This window comes from Physeter macrocephalus, chromosome 1 (assembly GCF_002837175.3).
Source record: "Physeter macrocephalus isolate SW-GA chromosome 1, ASM283717v5, whole genome shotgun sequence".
NCBI lineage: Eukaryota > Metazoa > Chordata > Mammalia > Artiodactyla > Physeteridae > Physeter > Physeter macrocephalus.
Window position 1 is genome coordinate 61,328,772 of NC_041214.2, and position 19,629 is coordinate 61,348,400.

The window sequence follows — 19,629 nt, forward strand, 5'->3', positions numbered from 1 at the left end:
GTAACTAGTTGTCAAGGATAAATATTTATTGTACGACTGAATGAAATTCTGTATTCACATTTGAAGTTTTTGGCTTTTTTTTAAACATCCATAGAAGCTCATTAAATGTCTTTTGTGTACAAGAAGATGTTCCGTATAAATGACTTCCCTTCCTCATCTATAAAATGAGGGGCTGGACAAGGTGTTTCCAGCAGAAACATACAATCTTGTAAACAGCTAAACATTCAGGCCAGGGAAGAGAGCAAGCAGAGAAATTTCTTAAAGCATTAATGGGTAAGCTAAGACCATTAATGTATGGCTTAGTTCCAAAATGGCCTTGGGCCATGCATGACCTTGATAGATGATGACTTTTTAACCTGTCTCTGAAACTGTTCACTGAATTTTGCCTAAGGGCTTGTGTGTCACTTGTTTAGCTTTCCCGACAGTATATTCCAAAGGAAGTCATTCACTGGCCAGTACGAAGTCTCCCCTAGTTGTGCCCAGCAGAATCATTCATTACCATTTAATGGAGAGCCCAAATCATAGTTCTAGGAGGGCTAAGGACCTGCCAGCTCACTGGTTCTTGCTGGCATTGACTTTGTTTTCCTCAGTAGTCACCAGCAGTAACCAGATGCCTTTGGAATTCCAAAAGGAGCCTCCTTATCAGTTGAGATCTCTCAAAGAAAGAGAGTATGTTTTTAAAAAGAGACCCGTTTTGTGAGGTTCACGCTACTAATTTTCGGTTTTTGATTCAAACACTTGTACTATGGTCAGGAATCAATGTCATTGAAGACTAAATCTGTTCAGCCTACTTCTAGCTCTGTACTTTCAAATATGGTAGCCACTAGCCACATGTGGCTGTTTAAATTAATTAAAATTTAATAAAAGTAAAATTCTTGTTCCTCAGTTGCGTTAGTCACATTACAAAACCCAATAGTTACTAGTGTCAAATGGCTACCTTATGGACAGGGACACATACGTAATATTTTTATCATCACAGAGAGTTCTGTTGGACCACATTTTTCTAATTTTCCGAAGGATACAGAGTAATCAAGTATTTTGGATTTTAATTTTAGAATTTCTTATGGCCTAAGGTAGGAAAAGTTTTGGCCAGAGATTTATTTATCCAGCATTTATTTATTGAGTCAAAACAATTTCCCAAGAGGCTATTTTTGTTGTGAAATATTCTTGAAGGTTTATAGCCCCTATCTCCTACGAGATAGATGATGTGGCCCAGGGAGGTTACTGGGAAAGCTCAAAAACTCCTTGGAAGCCTTCGGTACTGCCAAAGAAAGGCAATCTTCTCAGTTACTGTTCATCTTCATTCCAATTAGCCTGAGGACTATATATTAATTATATTAATATATACCAAAGCACTTTATAAATTCTGGGAAGTTTTGGCACCATAGCTTCCTTTGATTATTTCTCCACATTTCTAGGACTAGTTAGGCCCTAAATGAGCAGCCTGCCATAGACTCTTCCAGCCCTAATCTACCTCTTGGATGCATGCAAAATACTCAAGAACTTTAAACCTATAGCAGAGCCAGCTCAGCACTGGCTGCTATATGATCAGTAATTCCAAGCCACAGAATTCTACCAAATCACTTTGGGATACCACTGGTACAATACTAATTCAACCAATAATTAAGGAATATTCAGTGGTTTAAGAAAAGGCTAATATTGCAGTTCTTTCCTATTCTGATTACTGAGGTATCCCATGAAAATAAACATTTTTTAAAAGAAATTTTCTAACTTTGATTTAAAAAATTAAAGGAAAATTATTTTTTAAAAGGTTATAGTCTTGATTTTAATACAAATACAAAATGAACAGATGTCAAAGATTTTATTTAGCTCATTAATTAGTGAGAGATCCAGCAAGATGTTACAAACAATTCACGAGAGACTCCAGAAAGCAGATGAATACGTAAGTCTGTCAGGAATACTGAAATATGTTTGCTTAATAGGTGCAAAACTGGTCAATATCCACAGGACAATAATCGGTTGCATCCCACCATCCATGTACACTGTGCATTTTTATAGACATTTGCATCACTATCAATTCTCTGCAATTTAGAGAATTGTAAAATTGTTCAAAGACTATGAAGGGCCCAAACCCATAGTCAGATAAATTGGAAGGGTATTTCTAGGTAATGTATAGTTTTTCATTGAAGACGCCCAGTAATCATCTTGGTCCATTTCCAAGCCTTTTATAATTGTTTTAGGGTAGAAATCTTTATAGGTTACTCTCTCCCTAGTTCTGCTTCTTTGATTTGCCTGGCCATTTTCTCCTTGTTTGAGAGATACTTGATGAGCTTTCTTTTTTGCTTGATTCAGTAGAACAGGAAAAAGAACATAAAGATGTATCTTATTGAAAACTCTAAGTTAAGAGACTATTGAAAAGGGTCACAGTGGGCTGAATAGCTGAAGGGAGAAGCAAAAGAAAGAAAAAGATGAGAAGATTAGATCATTTACATCAAAATTTCATAGATGTTACAATTACAGAATTAAACCTCTTTGTTTCTCTTATTTCCTTGTTTCTGACCTCTTGGCTTTAAGACACATCTCAATTTAATAACACCTTTTTTAGGACAAAGAACATTTTAAAAGGAAAAAAATGTATACTTCTTTTTAAAAATAGCACAATGGAAAATATTTATTCATACCATAGCATATTATTCCCTTAATAATCAGAGTTTAAATCTAAGTCTTCCTATTGTTCTTCTGAATTACATTGGGCCATCATTTATCATGCATATGACATTATACTTTTCATAATGTATTTTCTGATTAAAACTTCTTAGTGCTGTTGTGATTGAAAATGTAATCTTAAGGCATTTCAAAGAATAGTGATGTGTTCCTTACACTTCCATTTGATTCTTTGATTAGTCCATCCCCATGTATGTATACAGCTAATTTTGAAAGTTAACAGCAAGCTTTTGACAGCTTAGCACCTGAACAATAGTCCTTCACAAAGCATGCATAGGTAATTTACCTTTTCTTGCTTTGAAAACACTATGATTTATCCTGAGAAATCTGGCAAATTCTTCTGCCTTTAATTGTACTGCTTGGGATCCAACAGACAGTTCTTTGTATATATCCCAAGGACAAAAGATTTATCTACTAGTGCAAATTAACTCTTACATGTGTCTTCTGTTCTTGGGTGCTTTAGAAAAAATCTGGTTTTTGTTTTACAAGAAAATCAGTTGGTTCATTTCTCTAGTGATGAATGCTTGCATCACTTACAGTAGGTTACTTTCTCCTTTCTGTTCTCATCCCTGTATGTGGTCCTCTTTCTTTTAAGTACTGCCATCAAAGTATGGTCCTGATAATTCTAGATCCAAGTTGAAGCAAAAAACTTAATTATGGGAGCCAGTATCAGTGGAAATAAGTCAGCTGAGAGAATAAGGATAGACAAATAGCCTAAAGTTGACACTTTTCCAGGCTATGACACTTACACAGGCAATGGGAACAGTCTCACAATTTGCCTCTCTGTCTGAGGGCCAGCTGGACATTGATTATAAGACTTACTCCAATTTCAGAAAAGGTAAGATTGGGGGTGGGGAGGAACACGGTGCATGTTACAGTTGAGGAAATTTGCTAAATTATAGGTTGCTTAAATACATATTGTTTCACAAGGTAATGATTTTTTTTGTTTGTTTGTGACAAGTTCTTTGAAAAATTTCCCAGCTTCATTGCTGCTGATCTAGGTTAACACTTTCTCTTAATAAATCAGGAAACACAGACCTGGAAACTTCAACTTGTTCCAAATTTCATCGAGTGAGCTACTACTAACCAAAATTAGAGTAGTGATTTCCAAACACTCAGTGCCTACCCATGAGGGAAAAAACAAACAAACAAAAAAAACCTTCATGAATTCAAATATATCCACTTTAAATGACTGTCTTATTTTCATGTTGAAACGTTCACTCTTTTCTGTGATTGATGTGTTCAATCTTTCATGTGATCGATGTGTTCATTCTTTCATGTGATTGTAAGAGTCATTATTCTTGTTAATTTTTTTTGCCCCCATCCCAATATATTTACTTGGTAAAATAAAAATTTAGCAACCCTATATCGGTTCTCTCAGTTAAAAAATTACTAGTCCTTTACATGCAAAAATCTGAGAATTAATAGGCCAGAGGGCTTTAAGACAGTGTTCTTTGCATTAGGCATTTCTCCTTAGTTATTTCCCATGGCTGTTTCTTGCTGAAGAAAGGACCTTCTTCAGCTATTCGTCTCACCTTCTAAAGAGCATCTCCCTTGTTTTCTCAACTCAAAATTATGAAACCGTTTTTTAAAAATTTCAGGGCTTCCCTGGTGGCGCAGTGGTTGAGAGTCCGCCTGCCGATGCAGGGGACACGGGTTCGTGCCCCGGTCCGGGAAGGTCCCACATGCCGCGGAGCGGCTGGGCCCGTGAGCCACGGCCGCTGAGCCTGCGCGTCCGGAGCCTGTGCTCCCGCAACGGGAGAAGCCACAAGAGTGAGAGGCCCGCGTACCGAAAAAAAAAAAAAAAAATTCAAATAATTGGGTTATCTAAAAAGAAATGTTTCATATATGAATAATCAGCCTCTCTATAAATAAGACTAACTACTAAGGAAGGTAAAAAAAAACTGTCTTTTTTTATTGTTCTAGCTTTAATTCTGTGATTCCTCATACCTCGATTACCAGAAGATTTAGATCTCTGACCTGTTTCAATGAAATGTTTTCTGAAGCAGGATACTCACCTACACGTGCCCATAACCTACCTTACTACGGGCAATGGGAGGAGAATTGCAAGAATGAATGTGGTTTATTCACAGCTCAGCTGCCTTTGCCTTTTCTAGCACAACAGCACAGTCTACTACTAGTCTGGTACTGCAGCCACTTGCTTCTATGTAAAGGCATTTTATTCAGTAGCTTGAAAGTAATGAATCTACAAAGTAATGCTCCATGTGAGAGTAACGTATTTTAGAATGCGTTGATTATTATGATTAATGGTGGGGCCCTGGCATTTTGTAGATGAATGTGAATACAGTAACATTTGGGTATCACCTTTGGCAATTTTTCAAGGTGGTATACTTGTTTGTTAATGCATCCCATGTCCAGCCATTGCATTATGCCAACATTGGTGACAATGCCACTTTGTCAGGCTGGAAAGACAGTCTCATACTCAATAAGGAAACGCTTTATCAAGGGAATAAAAAATGGAAATGAGCTACTACCTGTGGGCTCAAATTAAATTAGCCTGGAGAATTTAGAAGCAGCAGCCCCTCTTGCTGTTCCTTCAAATGCAGCTGTGTGGGCCTTTGTGTCTCATGATGTATTAATTCAACAAATATTTATTGGGCACCTACTATGTGTAATGCATTACATATCCTAAGATATAAAAGATGAACGCAGGGGCTTCCCTGGTGGCACAGTGGTTAAGAATCTGCCTGCCAGTGCAGGGACACGGGTTTGAGCCCTTGTCCGGGAAGATCCTACATGCAGTGGAGCAACTAAGCCCATGCGCCAGAACTACTGAGCCTGTGCTCTGGAGCCCACGAGCCACAACTACTGAGCCCACGTGCCACAACTACTGAGCCGCACTCCTAGAGCCCGTGCTCCGAAACAAGAGAAGCCACCGCAATGAGAAGCCTGCACACCGCAACGAAGAGTAGCCCCCGCTCACTACAACTAGAGAAAGCCCGTACACAGCAACAAAGACCCAATGCAGCCAAAAATAAATAAATTAAATAAATAAAATTTTTAAAAAAAGATGAATGCACTTCCATTTGTGCCTTCAAAAAGCTTAGGAGACGAGATGACACATGTACGGAATTATCTGTAATAGAAGGAAGCAGTAGTACATGCTATTGGAGAGGTAGAGATAAAATATGCCAAGATTTCAAAAAAGGGGGAAATAGTTGTTTTAACTGAAGAACTAGGAGGGTATTCATAAAAGAAAAGGAAGTGGAGTAGAACCTTGAGGAGTGGTTAGGATTTGAACATATAGAACCAGGTTGAAGCATTTCCAGTAAGAAAACTCCACAAGCCAGCAACAGGAGAGGGAAATTCTGGGATATGTATTGCAAAAGGGATTCTGGCTAAAACTGCAGCATCCAGGAAGGAGAGTAGTGGGTAGAAAGAAATGCTGGAACACAGTGCAGTGGGTTATGTTCAAGATTTGGGGCTTTAGTCTCCAGGCATAAGGGCAGGCCTAAGGTTTTGTAAATATAAGCATATCTGTTCATAACAGCACATCAAGACAGTTCATCTGGAGGATATGCAAATGTTGGATTTCAGAGAATGGCTGAGAGCCATTGATGGAGTCCTTGGGAATGCATCAAGAGGAAGAACTGCCACCATGACGATGGCAATGGCCATGGACGATGGCTAGGAGAAGTGTCAGGGATGCGGTATGGAATAAGGGTTGACATTCATTGAACATAAGGGAAAAAGAGATGGGGAAGAGTCAAAGACTTTGATGTTTTAAGGAAATAAAAAAGAGTGGGTGTGATTGATAAGACAAAGATTCTTATTTGAGCCACCTTGAATTTAAAGTGCTGGCGAGAGTAAAGGACTATCGCAAGAACAATTTGCAATGCACATTCGGAAATGAAGATAAAAATAAAGCCGGAGCTAGAATTTTACTTATTTGGGAATAGTATGAATAGGGATAATAGTTGAGGTACCTTTTTGTTTTGAGAGAAGTTCACCGGCAGGAGCAAGAAGAGCATTACAGAGGAGAGGGCCAGGAATAGATCCATGGAAGATACCTGCACTTAGAAGATAGAAAGGGAAAAGAAAATCTTGCCCTCTCCTCTGAAAAAAAACAAAACAACAGAACACTCATAAGGAGTCTGGGGCGGCAGAGGTGAAGGGGGCCAGGGACAGGGGTGGAGTAGGTGGGATCAAAAAGGCTGGATCAGACTGGCAGAGGTCATTTTGCTTGCACATGGTAAATCTTGCCTTCGAGAGAAGGAAAGATCACTTAACCATAGATCCAATGTGTGTTTCCAGAGCAGAGTTCCTTAAATCTTTATTAAGGAGTTTCCCAATATGACTCAGTGTCCTGCTGTTCACTACCCTGGGAAGAGCCCTGTCTCACAAACATACGGGTGTTCTTTCCAGGAATCCTCTAGAAGCTTGAAGAGACATGAGTGGTTTTGACATCTCTTTCCCCCAGTAAGGCAATGTTACAGAGCTGTGGGTCCATCAAACACTTCTTCTTTCTGCATTGGACCATCTGCTGTAGACCAGGGGTTCCTAACCCGAGGCCAGCAAATATCCTGGCCAGTGAATGTAATGTTCTGTTCCACATGTGTGCATTTCTTGAGGAGATTATTTACCCTTCACCTGATTCTTAAAAGCATCTCTTTTCTTAAAAAGATAAGAACCACTGTAATGGATCATGCCCTGCTGCACAATGATGTAAGTGCCCTAAAGACAAGAGCCTGTCCTTATAAATTTTGGTATCTTCATGATACCTCTATCAGTTTTGGCTAAGTGAATGGGTAATGGTGCTACATTCCATGGGCCAACAGGAATCATAAAATACTCATTTTGACTCTATAGCCTCTTGCTTGAATTAGCAAGTATACAAACCTAGAAAACATATTTTTTAAAACATATTTTTAAAAATTCCTTTATTAGTATAACCTGTAGCTTAAAATGAGTGCTTCAGACACACACACACTATCTCTTTTATTTCTTTAATAATTGTGCAGAGTAGAGATTGGTATCTTCATTTCATGAATGGCGCCAAGACTGAAAGAATGCACATGACTTGTCACAGGTCATACATCATATGCCAGCTATTATTATTATCTCATGGTACATACATAAATAAAAACGCCTACAAACACAATAGACTTGGCCTTACTTTCTGAGATGCTTATTGGTTGGCAAAAGGTTTTTGTTTTATATGAATGAAATCTTTTTATTAGCTTAAAATGTAATCCTCATGTTAAATGCAGTGGTTTCACCATAGTTGTGTTATTGAATGACAGATACTACTATCATATAGTGAGTTTAATTTCTTGGTCTTGTACTAGATAACATTAAATGAAAGCAATGGGTCTTTGCTTGGTAGAGTGAAGATGGCACGTCAGATAGCAGTATAGTGTCATGATGAAGAGCAGGGGCTTTTGAACCAGACTTGGATTTCAGAGTTCCCCTAAACACTATTACATCTTAAGTATTAAATACCGGATATGTTTTAAGTTCTCTTTCAACTTAGAAGAGCACGTGCTATATTTCTTCCATCTGAAACTAGAGAGAGAGAGAAAACTCATCTCTTCCACTTCACTTTCCCTGGAGAGGACAGAGGAAGAGAGAATGTCACAGCAGCCTCCCATCAATGGCCTAAGCCAGCGGACCAGCAGGACAGCTGTGTTCTGGCATCTGGCTTCTGTCCCGATGGCTGCCTGCACTGCAGACTGTTCTGCAGCAACATACTTCATCTCCCGCCAGTAGCTATTCTCAGCCTCCTCACAGCGTGGGTTGTGAGAGTTCATATTTACATATAGGCTGAGCTTTACCTTCCTAAACAAGCAAGAATTACTTAAACCTTAATACAAAAGTGGGGGGCAGGATACATGGGGACTTGGAACTTCTCAGACAAAAAACTGATACCTGGAACTGAACCCGAAAATGTGAAGGACTTGCAAAGTGATCAGGCAAAGTTATCTGAAATTGGAATCAGAAATATTACAGGGCTGATCGGGACAGCCTGACTCAGAAACCTGTAGGAAACACACTGCTCTTAGGTTAAACATGTGTGCACTCTGTTAACTGAGTAGTGGGGACTGTTAATGCTTCATACTAACAAAATACAGTTTTCCAAATGTGTTTGCTCAATATCACTTTACCTGTTTTTTTTTGAATTTTTGAATTTTATTTTTTTATACAGCAGGTTCTTATTAGTTATCCATTTTATACATATTAGTGTATACATGTCAATCCCAATCTCCCAATTCATTCCACCACCACCACCCCCACCCCAGCCACTTTCCCCCCTTGGTGTCCATACGTTTGTTCTCTACATCTGTGTCTCTATTTCTGCCTTGCAAACCAGTTCATCTGTACCATTTTCTAGGCTCCACATATATGTGTTAATATATGATATTTGTTTTACTCTTTCTGACTTGCTTCACTCTGTATGACAGTTTTAGATCCATCCACGTCTCAACAAATGACTCAATTTCATTCCTTTTTATGGCTGAGTAATATTCCATTGTATATATGTACCACATCTTTATCCATTCATCTGTCGATGGACACTTAGGTTGCTTCCATGACCTGACTATTGTAAATAGTGCTGCAATGAACATTGTGGTACATGTATCTTCTTGAATTATGGTTTTCTCAGGGTATATGCCCAGTAGTGGGATTGCTGGGTCATATGGTAATTCTATTTTTAGTTTTTTAAGGACCCTCCATACTGTTCTCCATAGTGGCTGTATCAATTTACATTCCCACCAACAGTACAAGAGGGTTCCCTTTTCTCCACACCCTCTCCAGCATTTGTTGTTTGTAGATTTTCTGATGATGCCCATTTACCTGTTGTTTTAATGATGGTTTTTTTTTTTTAAAGATCAAGAACAAGGAAGCTGCTTAACTGTTTGAATCGGCAGTTTACCTTTCAGATGCCTAGAGTGACAAAGTGTGAGAATACGAGGAAAGAGGGAATCCTGTCCCCAATGTGTGCCAGTCAGACTGTTTGTGGGGAGACAGAGTGTGTGGAATGCTGGTGTGCCAAAAGGCAGGAATATTATTCTGAGATATCTGGGCACTGATACTGCTTTCTCTTCCCAAGAGAACACGGTTCAAGTATCAGATGAGCTTGATATTTAGAAACAGTCATTTAAATAAAATCACTGGAGTATTGGTGTAAGCTGAAATGGTCATGTAAGTCTAAGAATGAAAGGACATTGTTGTAAGAGGGAGACGTCTCCCTGTGCAGAGATGGTCACTGAGGGCAGCAGCCTGCTAGGGAACAAATAAATAAGGAAAACCACACAAGGATGTGCCGAATCTGCTTTTTCTCTGGGTTACCACTTCTTGTGGGTTCTGCAGCCTGGGCTGAATAAACTGGGGCTCCTGGCAGATGTGTGTCTGATCTCTCCCCACTAGTTGGTAAACCCAGTTGCATGGTACATTAATTTCATAAATTGTAGTAAATGGGTAAAGGGGCATTTTCAAATGCCTAACTTCACTAATTTTTCTTAAACCCTGTGAATACCTTTTGGTTTTCATTTTAATTGTCCTGTACCTGTGTTGTTTAGTGTACGCTAGAGTGAATTGTTTCAAAGTCATGACTGGAATATGCATGATGAGGCTATGAAAATTGATAAATTAGCCTCACCAAACATTGTTGAATATATATCTATATATACTCAGCCCCATGAAGGTGAGACCAGGGCTATCTTGTTCTTGGGAGTATCCTCAGGACTTAGCAGTGTTATTCGCTCATTTGACTATTAATTGACTTAATAGGATCTTCCAACAAATCCTTTAATGGACTTTTTGTTATAGAGACACTAACACTGCATATGTTTAAAAACTTTTGGTTTACTTACAACTTTGCCATGAAATTATTATTTTTTTTACCTTTCACTCCATTTCTCTGAGGTAATTAATAATTAATATGTAAAATATTGTTCTCCAGGCTTGAAACTATTCCAACATGGCTTTCCTTGGACTCTTCTCTTTGCTGGTTCTGCAAAGTTTGGCATTAGGGACCACTTTCACTGATGAAACCATTGCTGAGTTGTCAGTGAATATGTATAACCATCTTCGAGCCACTGGAGAAGATGAAAATATTCTCTTCTCTCCACTGAGTGTCACCCTTGCAATGGGAATGATGGAACTTGGGGCCCAAGGGTCTACCCTGAAAGAAATCCGTCATTCAATGGGATATGATAGCCTGAAAAATGGTAAGTGTGCTTAGATTTAATTTCTCAAGATGGTTTGACATTAACATTCAACTCAGTTATGTTGCCTTATGCCTGAGGCAGCAGTATTTACAAAGAGTAAGAAAGAGGTCTCACTGAGGTGATATGGGTAAGAGAACCATTAGGAAACCCAAGAAAGTTCTTAGTTCCTAGCTGTATCCCTGGCTGAGTTAATCCAAGGAAATTGTATCTTTTATTATTATTGTTTAAACAAACCTCACTGTGATAAACAAAAGCAAACATGGTTCTTGCTCTGTTGGAGTTTCCAGTTTAGAGGGAGAGGCATATATTAATCAATTATCACATAAATAAATGAGAAATTATAACTGTGATGAGTGCTATAAAAAAACCATTATTCTCTAAGAATATCAGAAATTTTTACTTAAAATCAACAGTACCTTCATTATTTAAATGGCATCCAAGAATTTTTTTTAATAAATTTATTTATTTTATTTATTTACTTTTGGCTGCTTTAGGTCTTTGTTGCTACATTCAGGCTTTCTCTAGTTGCGGCAAGCGGGGGTAGCGGGGGCTACTCTTCATTGTGGTGTGCGGGCTTCTCATTGTGGTGGCTTCTCTTGTGGAGCACAGGCTCTAGGTGTGCAGGCTTCAGCAGCTGTGGCACATGGGCTCAGTAGTTGTGGCTCGTGGGCTTTAGAGCGCAGGCTCAGTAGTTGTGGCGCACGGGCTTAGTTGCTCCGCAGCATGTGGGATCTTCCTGGACCAGGGCTCGAACCTGTGTCCCCTGCATTGGCAGGCTGATTCTTAACCACTGTGCCACCAGGGAATTCCCAAGAGTTTTTTTTTGAATGTTGTATTATAATGAAAAATTTTTGTACTGGAGAAAATTTCTAGCCAAAATGTATTTTGTAATCACTTTTCAATGATGTATAATTTCTATTTTAATGTTTCTAATATACATGTGAATTAACTCATTAAAAAGTTGAGAACTAAAACAATTTCAATTGGATTTTCTAGTTGTAAGGTTAAAAAAAGTCTACTTAAAGTAAAATTTAAAGGAATATTTTGATTTTTAAACTAGAAAATTAAACTTGATAACAGAAACAGATTATTTCTGATCATCATAAAATAAGACTCATTTAATTAAAATAACCTAAGTACTTTGAAAAAAAACAATCCAAGTATCTCTACTTTATAGATTTTACCAAGAAAGTCAATTAAAATGAAAATAATATCAGTTGATAATACTTAACTGCAAAAAGTTAATTTGAACATCTAGAAACAGCACAAATTTTGGAACCTCCTTACCATGTCGGTGTGGGGAATAAGCCAGTGCTTTTCCTTTGGGCCTCTGTTCTATTAACCCCCCTCGCTGTGTTTTCATGCTCCTCCACTCTCCAGGATCTTTCACTGTGTTTGTTCCACTAATAAACTTATCTTTTGTCATTTTGCAGGTGAAGAATTTTCTTTCTTGAATCATCTTTCTCACATGGTGACTGCTGAAGAGAGTCAGTATGTGATGAAAATTGCCAATTCCCTCTTTGTGCAAAATGGATTTCATATCAATGATGAGTTTTTGCAAATGATAAAAAAGTACTTTAACGCAGAAGTCAATCATGTGGACTTCGGTCAAAATGTAGCTGTGGCCAACCATATCAATAAGTGGGTGGAGAATAATACAAATAGTAAGTCATTTGGTTCCTTTCTTTCTCTAATAGCTGAGTTTTAACTCCCTTTTACTTCTGAAATTATTTGTCCCCTTGTTCCTTTTACATTTTGAATGTTAGATTGCATTTAGTTGAGTATCTACTAATTATTTTGTATAGATTACAGCCTATTTTAGAAGCATTGTTTATGAATAAACATTTGAGAAAGCAGTTAATTCTTTTGGCATGTATAGAATATTGGCACTGATAAATTAATATGAAATCTGTTTCCCCTGCATCGGCAGGCGGACGCGCAACCACTGCGCCACCAGGGAAGCCCCTACAGCCTATTTTAGAAGCATTGTTTATGAATAAACATTTGAGAAAGAAGTTAATTCTTTTGGCATGTATAGAATATTGGCACTGATAAATTAATACGAAATCTGTGCTCTCCAGTTGGTTTCATCTGAATAGTAATCTTAACTACTGTATGGAATTTTGCTTGAGCTGACCATTTAATAAGTTAGATATAAGTTAGAATCACAGTTGCTGGCTCTCTTAACAATATGATTAAAATAGAGTAAGAGAGTTTAAAGATATTTGTTGGCTTTTAAACCACAGAACTTGATTGCTAATCAAAAAATTTGTACAGGATTCCTTTAAAAAAAGAGCAGCCCATTTTAAGCCCAAATAAACGGAGAGGAATTAGAAAAGGATGCATTTGTTTCAAATTTTAATTCTAAATCATATTTTTTAAATGTATTTAAGCTCTCCAAATGTTTCATATTTTACCATTTTATTTTCCGATTTTACCAACAAAATAATTGAAATTAGAATTAAAAAATGAGGCCAAATTGAAAGTAGATTACTAGGGCTGTTCCTTAAATTAATTAATTCATGTTGTCAAAACTCTGAAAATATGTTAATCTAATACATTTTATGCTGGAACAACAACAACAAAAGACCCTCATCCCATACCCTTTGTCCTATATTCCCCAAAATGCTGAGGCACCTTCTTAAGTACCTAAAGAAGTGCTATGACTAATAAAATGAGAGAATACAGAGTGAATGTTGGTCCTATCTTTTCTAACTATCAGATTAAAATGTAAAATGAAAGAAACATGGTTATTTTTTAACATTCAAAGAATAAATTAAGAATAATAATTCAGCTGCATTAGATTGGATTATTGAAAGCTGTTTATTTCCAAACTCTTCTTAAATAATTTCAGCCATTAATAAAGTCCCAATGTCTTTCAAAATGGATTTAGAAAGGAACATTATAAGTGATAAAAAATAAGGTATCATTAGTTAAATTGGCTTTTACTCATCTGTTTTCACCTAATCAAAAGCAGTTGTTATATCTGATAGATATCCAATGTACATGAGGGAAAAGTATGAATTGGATGACATTTTAATCATGTACATTGTTCAAGAGTAAACTTAGAAATATTTGTTGAATGCTTACTCTGTGTTAAGAGTTTTACATGCATCATTTCAACTAGAAAGTAGTAAAGCCTGAGATTCTGTTGTATGTGGTTCTGTAGTTTGTGCAAATGTCAAGATGCTACTAGTTGGTGTTATTTTAGGTGGTGTATAAGGGTATTTTAGATGCCCTTAGTCTATAAGTATATATCTGTGTGTGTGTGTGTGTGTGTGTGTGTGTGTGTGTGTGTGTGTGTGTAACATTTTTTCCTTTGAAAGTTAGATACTTTTAATTTTTATTGTAAATTTTAAAATGATATAAAGTTCATCTCAAGCACTCTATTGGATGGTAGTTTGATAATCTTTTGGTTTCCTTTCACCTTCAAATTTAATATGAATTTTCATCCATTCATTTTTTTCCTGAATAGGTCTGTTGAAAGATTTGGTATCCCCAAGGGATTTTGACGCCGTCACTCATCTGGCCCTCATCAATGCTGTCTATTTCAAAGGGAATTGGAAGTCACAATTTAGACCTGAAAATACCAGAACTTTTTCCTTCACTAAAGATGATGAAAGTGAAGTCCAAATTCCAATGATGTATCAACAAGGAGAATTCTATTATGGTAAGACATTTTGGCTTTTATTTCTCTCTTCTTGCAGTATATCAACAAATTTCTAAGAAAAAACATGAAATATTCGTTACTCAGATTTCTCAACAATCTGGTTTGGGCTACAATTCAATTTTCTTGGCTCCATTTTCAAAGGCCTCTAATTAGATCCTGAGTGAATATTATACGTTTTGATAGTTTTCCAATATGTTTCTTAATTTATAAAGTTGATTACACCTACAGAGTGCTTTATTCATGTGAAAATATCTGACCCATGTAAGAATGTTCTGAGTCACTCCAGAAAGTCATCGCTTTGGGGTGGTTTTCAGTGAGCCATATGTTCCACCCAGCTCTTGATTTGGACACTTCATCACTTTTTGAATTATAAGCATTCCTTTAAAATTTTGCTTTCAGACTTGTTTATGTATGGTCAGGCATAATTATTCATTCATAGTTTCACTTACTGAGAGTCTATAATTTGTGATACAAGTCAGCATCCTTGGCATTATTTTCAGGGATATTTCATTGCCCTTTTCAGAAGTTTAGGGTGCTAATCCTTTCTCCATACCATACTGAACTGTAATTATTTATTGTCATAAGCAGAAAAGTAATTGCAAGCTAAGTATATGTTAGAACTAATATTTTATTCTATTTAAAGGTACACAGTAAAATTAAAATATTATAATCACAGTTAATCAAATTAACAGTCAAAATAAGAAAGGGAAATACCTATTTGAGAACCAAAATGTTTAATGTGACATCTAAAGGACCTAGATCAGTTAAATGAAAATATTCAGAACAAAAGCATTACATTTGTTTTGAAAATGGGGGAAATTTTAAAGTAGTGGCAGGACCATTTGTTTTAAAGACTTTTTTTTTTTTCTTTAATGAAAGCCTGGTCAACTTAGCTAAGTTCATAGAACACAAAGCCAATTACCTAATTTACCTAATTATCTAATTTGGAGATTTTAATCACCACAAATGCTCAGGATAACTACTGCCGAATGAAGTAGATTTCATTTTGGCTGTGCTACCTTGGCCTCAAAACTTTTAGCTGTGGTAATAATAGAATACCAGGTATTATGCGGTCAGTTTTTCCCTTCTTAGAAATCAGGTGGATATTGTTAAATGTGATTTACATCCAACTTGGATCCAGGGCTTTATTTTTCTAATCATGACTTTTCATTTTTTTAATGATATCCTTAAAATATATTCATTTGAGGTATCTCATTTAAAAATAAAAAGTAAGTCTAGAGAACATGCGATGACAAATGTGAAACAATTCTGGGGATCCTAAAATAAAATAAATTCTGTAGGGCTGAGGATTCACTTGAATTTCAGGGCTTACTTTAAAATAAACCCTCTTCTCAGATGCCTGAATTTTTTATATTCTATACACTATTTTGGAAGAAAGTTATAACAAATGTAAACATTTTATTTAAGCCTTGTTTTATTTAAACAGAACACCTTTCTGTTCTTTTTAGGGGAATTTAGTGATGGCTCCAATGAAGCTGGTGGTATCTACCAAGTCCTGGAAATACCCTATGAGGGGGATGAGATAAGTATGATGCTGGTCTTGTCCAGACAGGAAGTTCCACTGGCCACTCTGGAGCCATTGGTCAAAGCACAGCTGATTGAAGAATGGGCAAACTCTGTGAAGAAGCAAAAAGTGGAAGTGTACCTCCCCAGGTGAGAGGTTCCTGTGTGACTCCCTCTGATAGCATGGAGGGAGGTATCAATGAAGGTTCTGACGCAGAGAAACTCTTGCCACTGCTGTTGAATTTTGTCTTGTGTTGCTCTCTTCTTCCTCTTCTTTCTCCTCCTCCTCCTCCTCCATCTTTTAAAAAGTATTCTTTCATACTCATTCAGTCCTGCCCAGAGACACAGGCTGACTCATAGATCATTCTATACTACTTATCAAGACCTAGTTTCAGATATGAAACAATATTCTTAGCTTCATTTTAGAAGATTTTTCAATAGATTATCTCTGAATATCATTTGCATCTACAGTCTTCTGTATTTCTTTAATATTTAAATTGATAATAGCTGGAGAAAAAATAATCTTCTACTTTGTTGGAAGAAGTGCAAGCAAGTCATGGGCTAGGTGCCAAGATGCAACCATAAATAAGCAGGAAGAAGCTTAAAATTCTCCCTGTGGCTGAAAGAATAAAATCCATGAAGGGCCTTGATGTTCTGACTACCATCCACTTCCTCGACCCTATCTCTGGCCACTCACCATGTTCAATTTTTTGTAGTAGGTACTATCCCTGTGCTTGTAGTTATGCCACAGACACCATATGCTCTTTTATGCCTCAGGGTCTTTATGTATGTTTTTGCATTGGCCTAAAATGCCCTCCTCACATACCTTTTCCAGATATTATTTACTTAGCCTTCAGGGTACAGGTCTGGCACCAGTTCTTCTAGGAAGCCTTCCATAAACCGCATGATGGAGCAGGTGACCCTCACTTTGCCTCACTTATGCACCTCCCTGTTATGACAGTACATTTACATTACCACCCCACAACAAAATTACCTTTTTTGTAGGTCTTGCTTTCCTTCTGTAAATTCTTCTAGGGTAAAGTCAGTTCTCTCTCCTATCCTAGAGATACAGTGTGTTTGCAAAATCAAACCCAACCGAAGATATTATTCTGCCCTTGAATACCTTAAAATGTAATAGGGGAGCTAGACCAGCAAACCAAACAACAAATTTATAAACATAATGTATAAATTCTAGGCTAGAAAACAAAACACACAAACAGCCAATAAACATGTGCGTGTGTGTGTATGTGGAAGTAGAGTTCCAATATTCATTCCATGTAAGAAAATTACACAAATATGATTAATTAGTATAAATATTGAAGGATGATAAATAAGATATTAGTATTAAAATTGAATTACTAAAACCTCATTGACTCATTCATATTTATTCTAATTTTAGGAATTGTCATTTAAAATTACATCTTATATGAATGCTTATTTTTCCAAAAACTTAGCTGATGTTTGCTACATTATGTTAATGAAGGAGAGCTATTTGGAACTGTAGACATTTTTGGCTAGAAATATGCATATATTGATGCATTATGTTAATGTTGTAGTTCATAATATATAGCCATATATAATATATAGCCATATACTTCTCAGTCTACATATAAAAATTAAGGTAATCATAATCCAAATGTTTTTTTCTTTTTAGCTAAGATATTTATTTAGCTTGCTTTCCATAACAATACATTTATGTAGAAAGATTTCACTGTAAGTCTATTCTCAAGGAGAGGTAGCCAATGAATATCTAACATACAAAACCAGGTTTTTTTTTTAATATATGATAATTGACATCTACATATTTAATATATGAACAATATATCTTAACTCTAAAAGAACAATTTACTTTTAAATATTAATAATTAAATGTAAATAACTAAATCAGATTTAAACCTTCATCTAGTGACCTTCTATCATTAATTTTGTATTTTTCACTTGCATTTTTATAAGGAATTCTTTTTGATAATATGAGAAATTCAGTAGAGAGTTAATGCTTCTCTTATTAAATTCTATGAATTGACTGCAGCATCTCCAAATGCCTTAATTCTGTAGGGATGCAAAGTTATTTGAGAGTATTTTAAAAGAATTCTGAAGGAATGTTTATTAAGTATCACATATTGTAATTCAACCACATTCACTAGAAAGTGTGGCCTTCGGGCCCTGTCCACTGAGAAACTGAATGCGGCAGCAGAAGAAAATTAAATTTTTATTTTCTAAGAGATACTCTTCAATTATGAAAGAGTTTAGCTTGCTTGCTCATATTAATGCCTGTTACTAAACTAGGCATGGTTAATTACCATGTATCCATTTCTCCAGGAGTTCCATGAATTCTCCTTCTGCATGGCTAATGCATAGAGTGGGAGGCTAAGTAGCTAGATAAGATAAATTTGGTGTCCCTTTTTAAGAGATTGACTATTTCCAAATACCAATGTGTTCGTAATAATCAATGGGAACTATCCACCCCTCCATTTTACAGCATTACGACCCACCAAATGTTCAGTGAAGGAAGTGATTTATGTGACTCCATTTTAGCAAAGGTAAAAGTTTTCTAATAGTTGTGCTCCAGCTTTACTCAAGTGTCTGTCTTAAAGGGTTTGTATAGTTTTTTCACATGGAGACATTACTCTAAAAATGCAACTTTGCATTTCTGAATTTGACCACATTCTTGTCCTACTTCACAGGTACTTTTACTTTCTATTATACCAGATTTTATACAAGTTGCTTTAAAATACTTTCCCTTAAGAGGCATAGGGTACTTGGTGGGAGGGGGAGGGGGGGAGAGTCAATTACTTTGTATTAATATTTTTTCCCCTGAACAATAAATCCTACAGGAATCAGATGCTGAATTGAAATTGTACTTTTATCCAAAATACAAGAATCTATTCAGAAGAGGGTAAGATGGCTATCTCTATGAGATATCACCAAATCCAGTGAAATACCACAAGGTTTATGCACAGTCATACATCTCTAAGATTTAAATGGGATTGCCAAATATTCTTCCAACTTATCCATGGTAGAAAAAATAGTTTGGCTAATATGTAAAAGTATATATTATTTATATATATATATACATATATATATAATATATGTAAAATATCTAAAAAGCACTTTAGAATGATGCCTGCCATAAAGTAAGCATCATATAATTATTATTATTTTTTAAATATCTCTATTGGAGTATAATTGCTTTACAATGCTGTGAAAGTTTCTGCTTTACAACAAAGTGAATCAGTTATACATACACATATGTTCCCATATCTCTTCCCTCTTGCTTCTCCCTCCCTTCCACCCTCCCTATCCCACCCCTCTAGATGGTCACATACCACCTAGCTGATCTCCCTGTGCCATGCGGCTGCTTCCCACTAGCTATCCACCCTACGTTTGGTAGTGTATATATGTCCATGCCACTCTCTCATTTTGTCACAGCTTACGCTTCCCCCTCCCCATATCCGCAAGTCCATGCTCTAGTAGGTCTGTGTTTTATTCCCATCCTACCCCTAGTCTCTTCATGACATTTTTTTTAATTCTTAGATTCCATATATATGTGTTAACATA

The 19,629-nt window shown here is 36.5% G+C and overlaps 1 protein-coding gene across 2 annotated transcripts in view; it reads left to right on the forward strand.

Moving 5' to 3' along the window:
- The window catches only part of SERPINI1 (serpin family I member 1), a 77,255-nt gene that overhangs the window by 31,098 nt on the left and 26,528 nt on the right, over positions 1–19,629 (forward strand). For both annotated transcript variants that reach the window (XM_024124325.2, XM_028482711.2), the window contains exons 2-5: positions 10,610–10,877; positions 12,311–12,541; positions 14,353–14,547; positions 16,017–16,221. In XM_024124325.2, coding sequence (XP_023980093.1) covers positions 10,628–10,877; positions 12,311–12,541; positions 14,353–14,547; positions 16,017–16,221 — 881 coding nt within the window. In that variant the 5' untranslated portion in view covers positions 10,610–10,627. The remainder of the gene's footprint in view (positions 1–10,609; positions 10,878–12,310; positions 12,542–14,352; positions 14,548–16,016; positions 16,222–19,629) is intronic.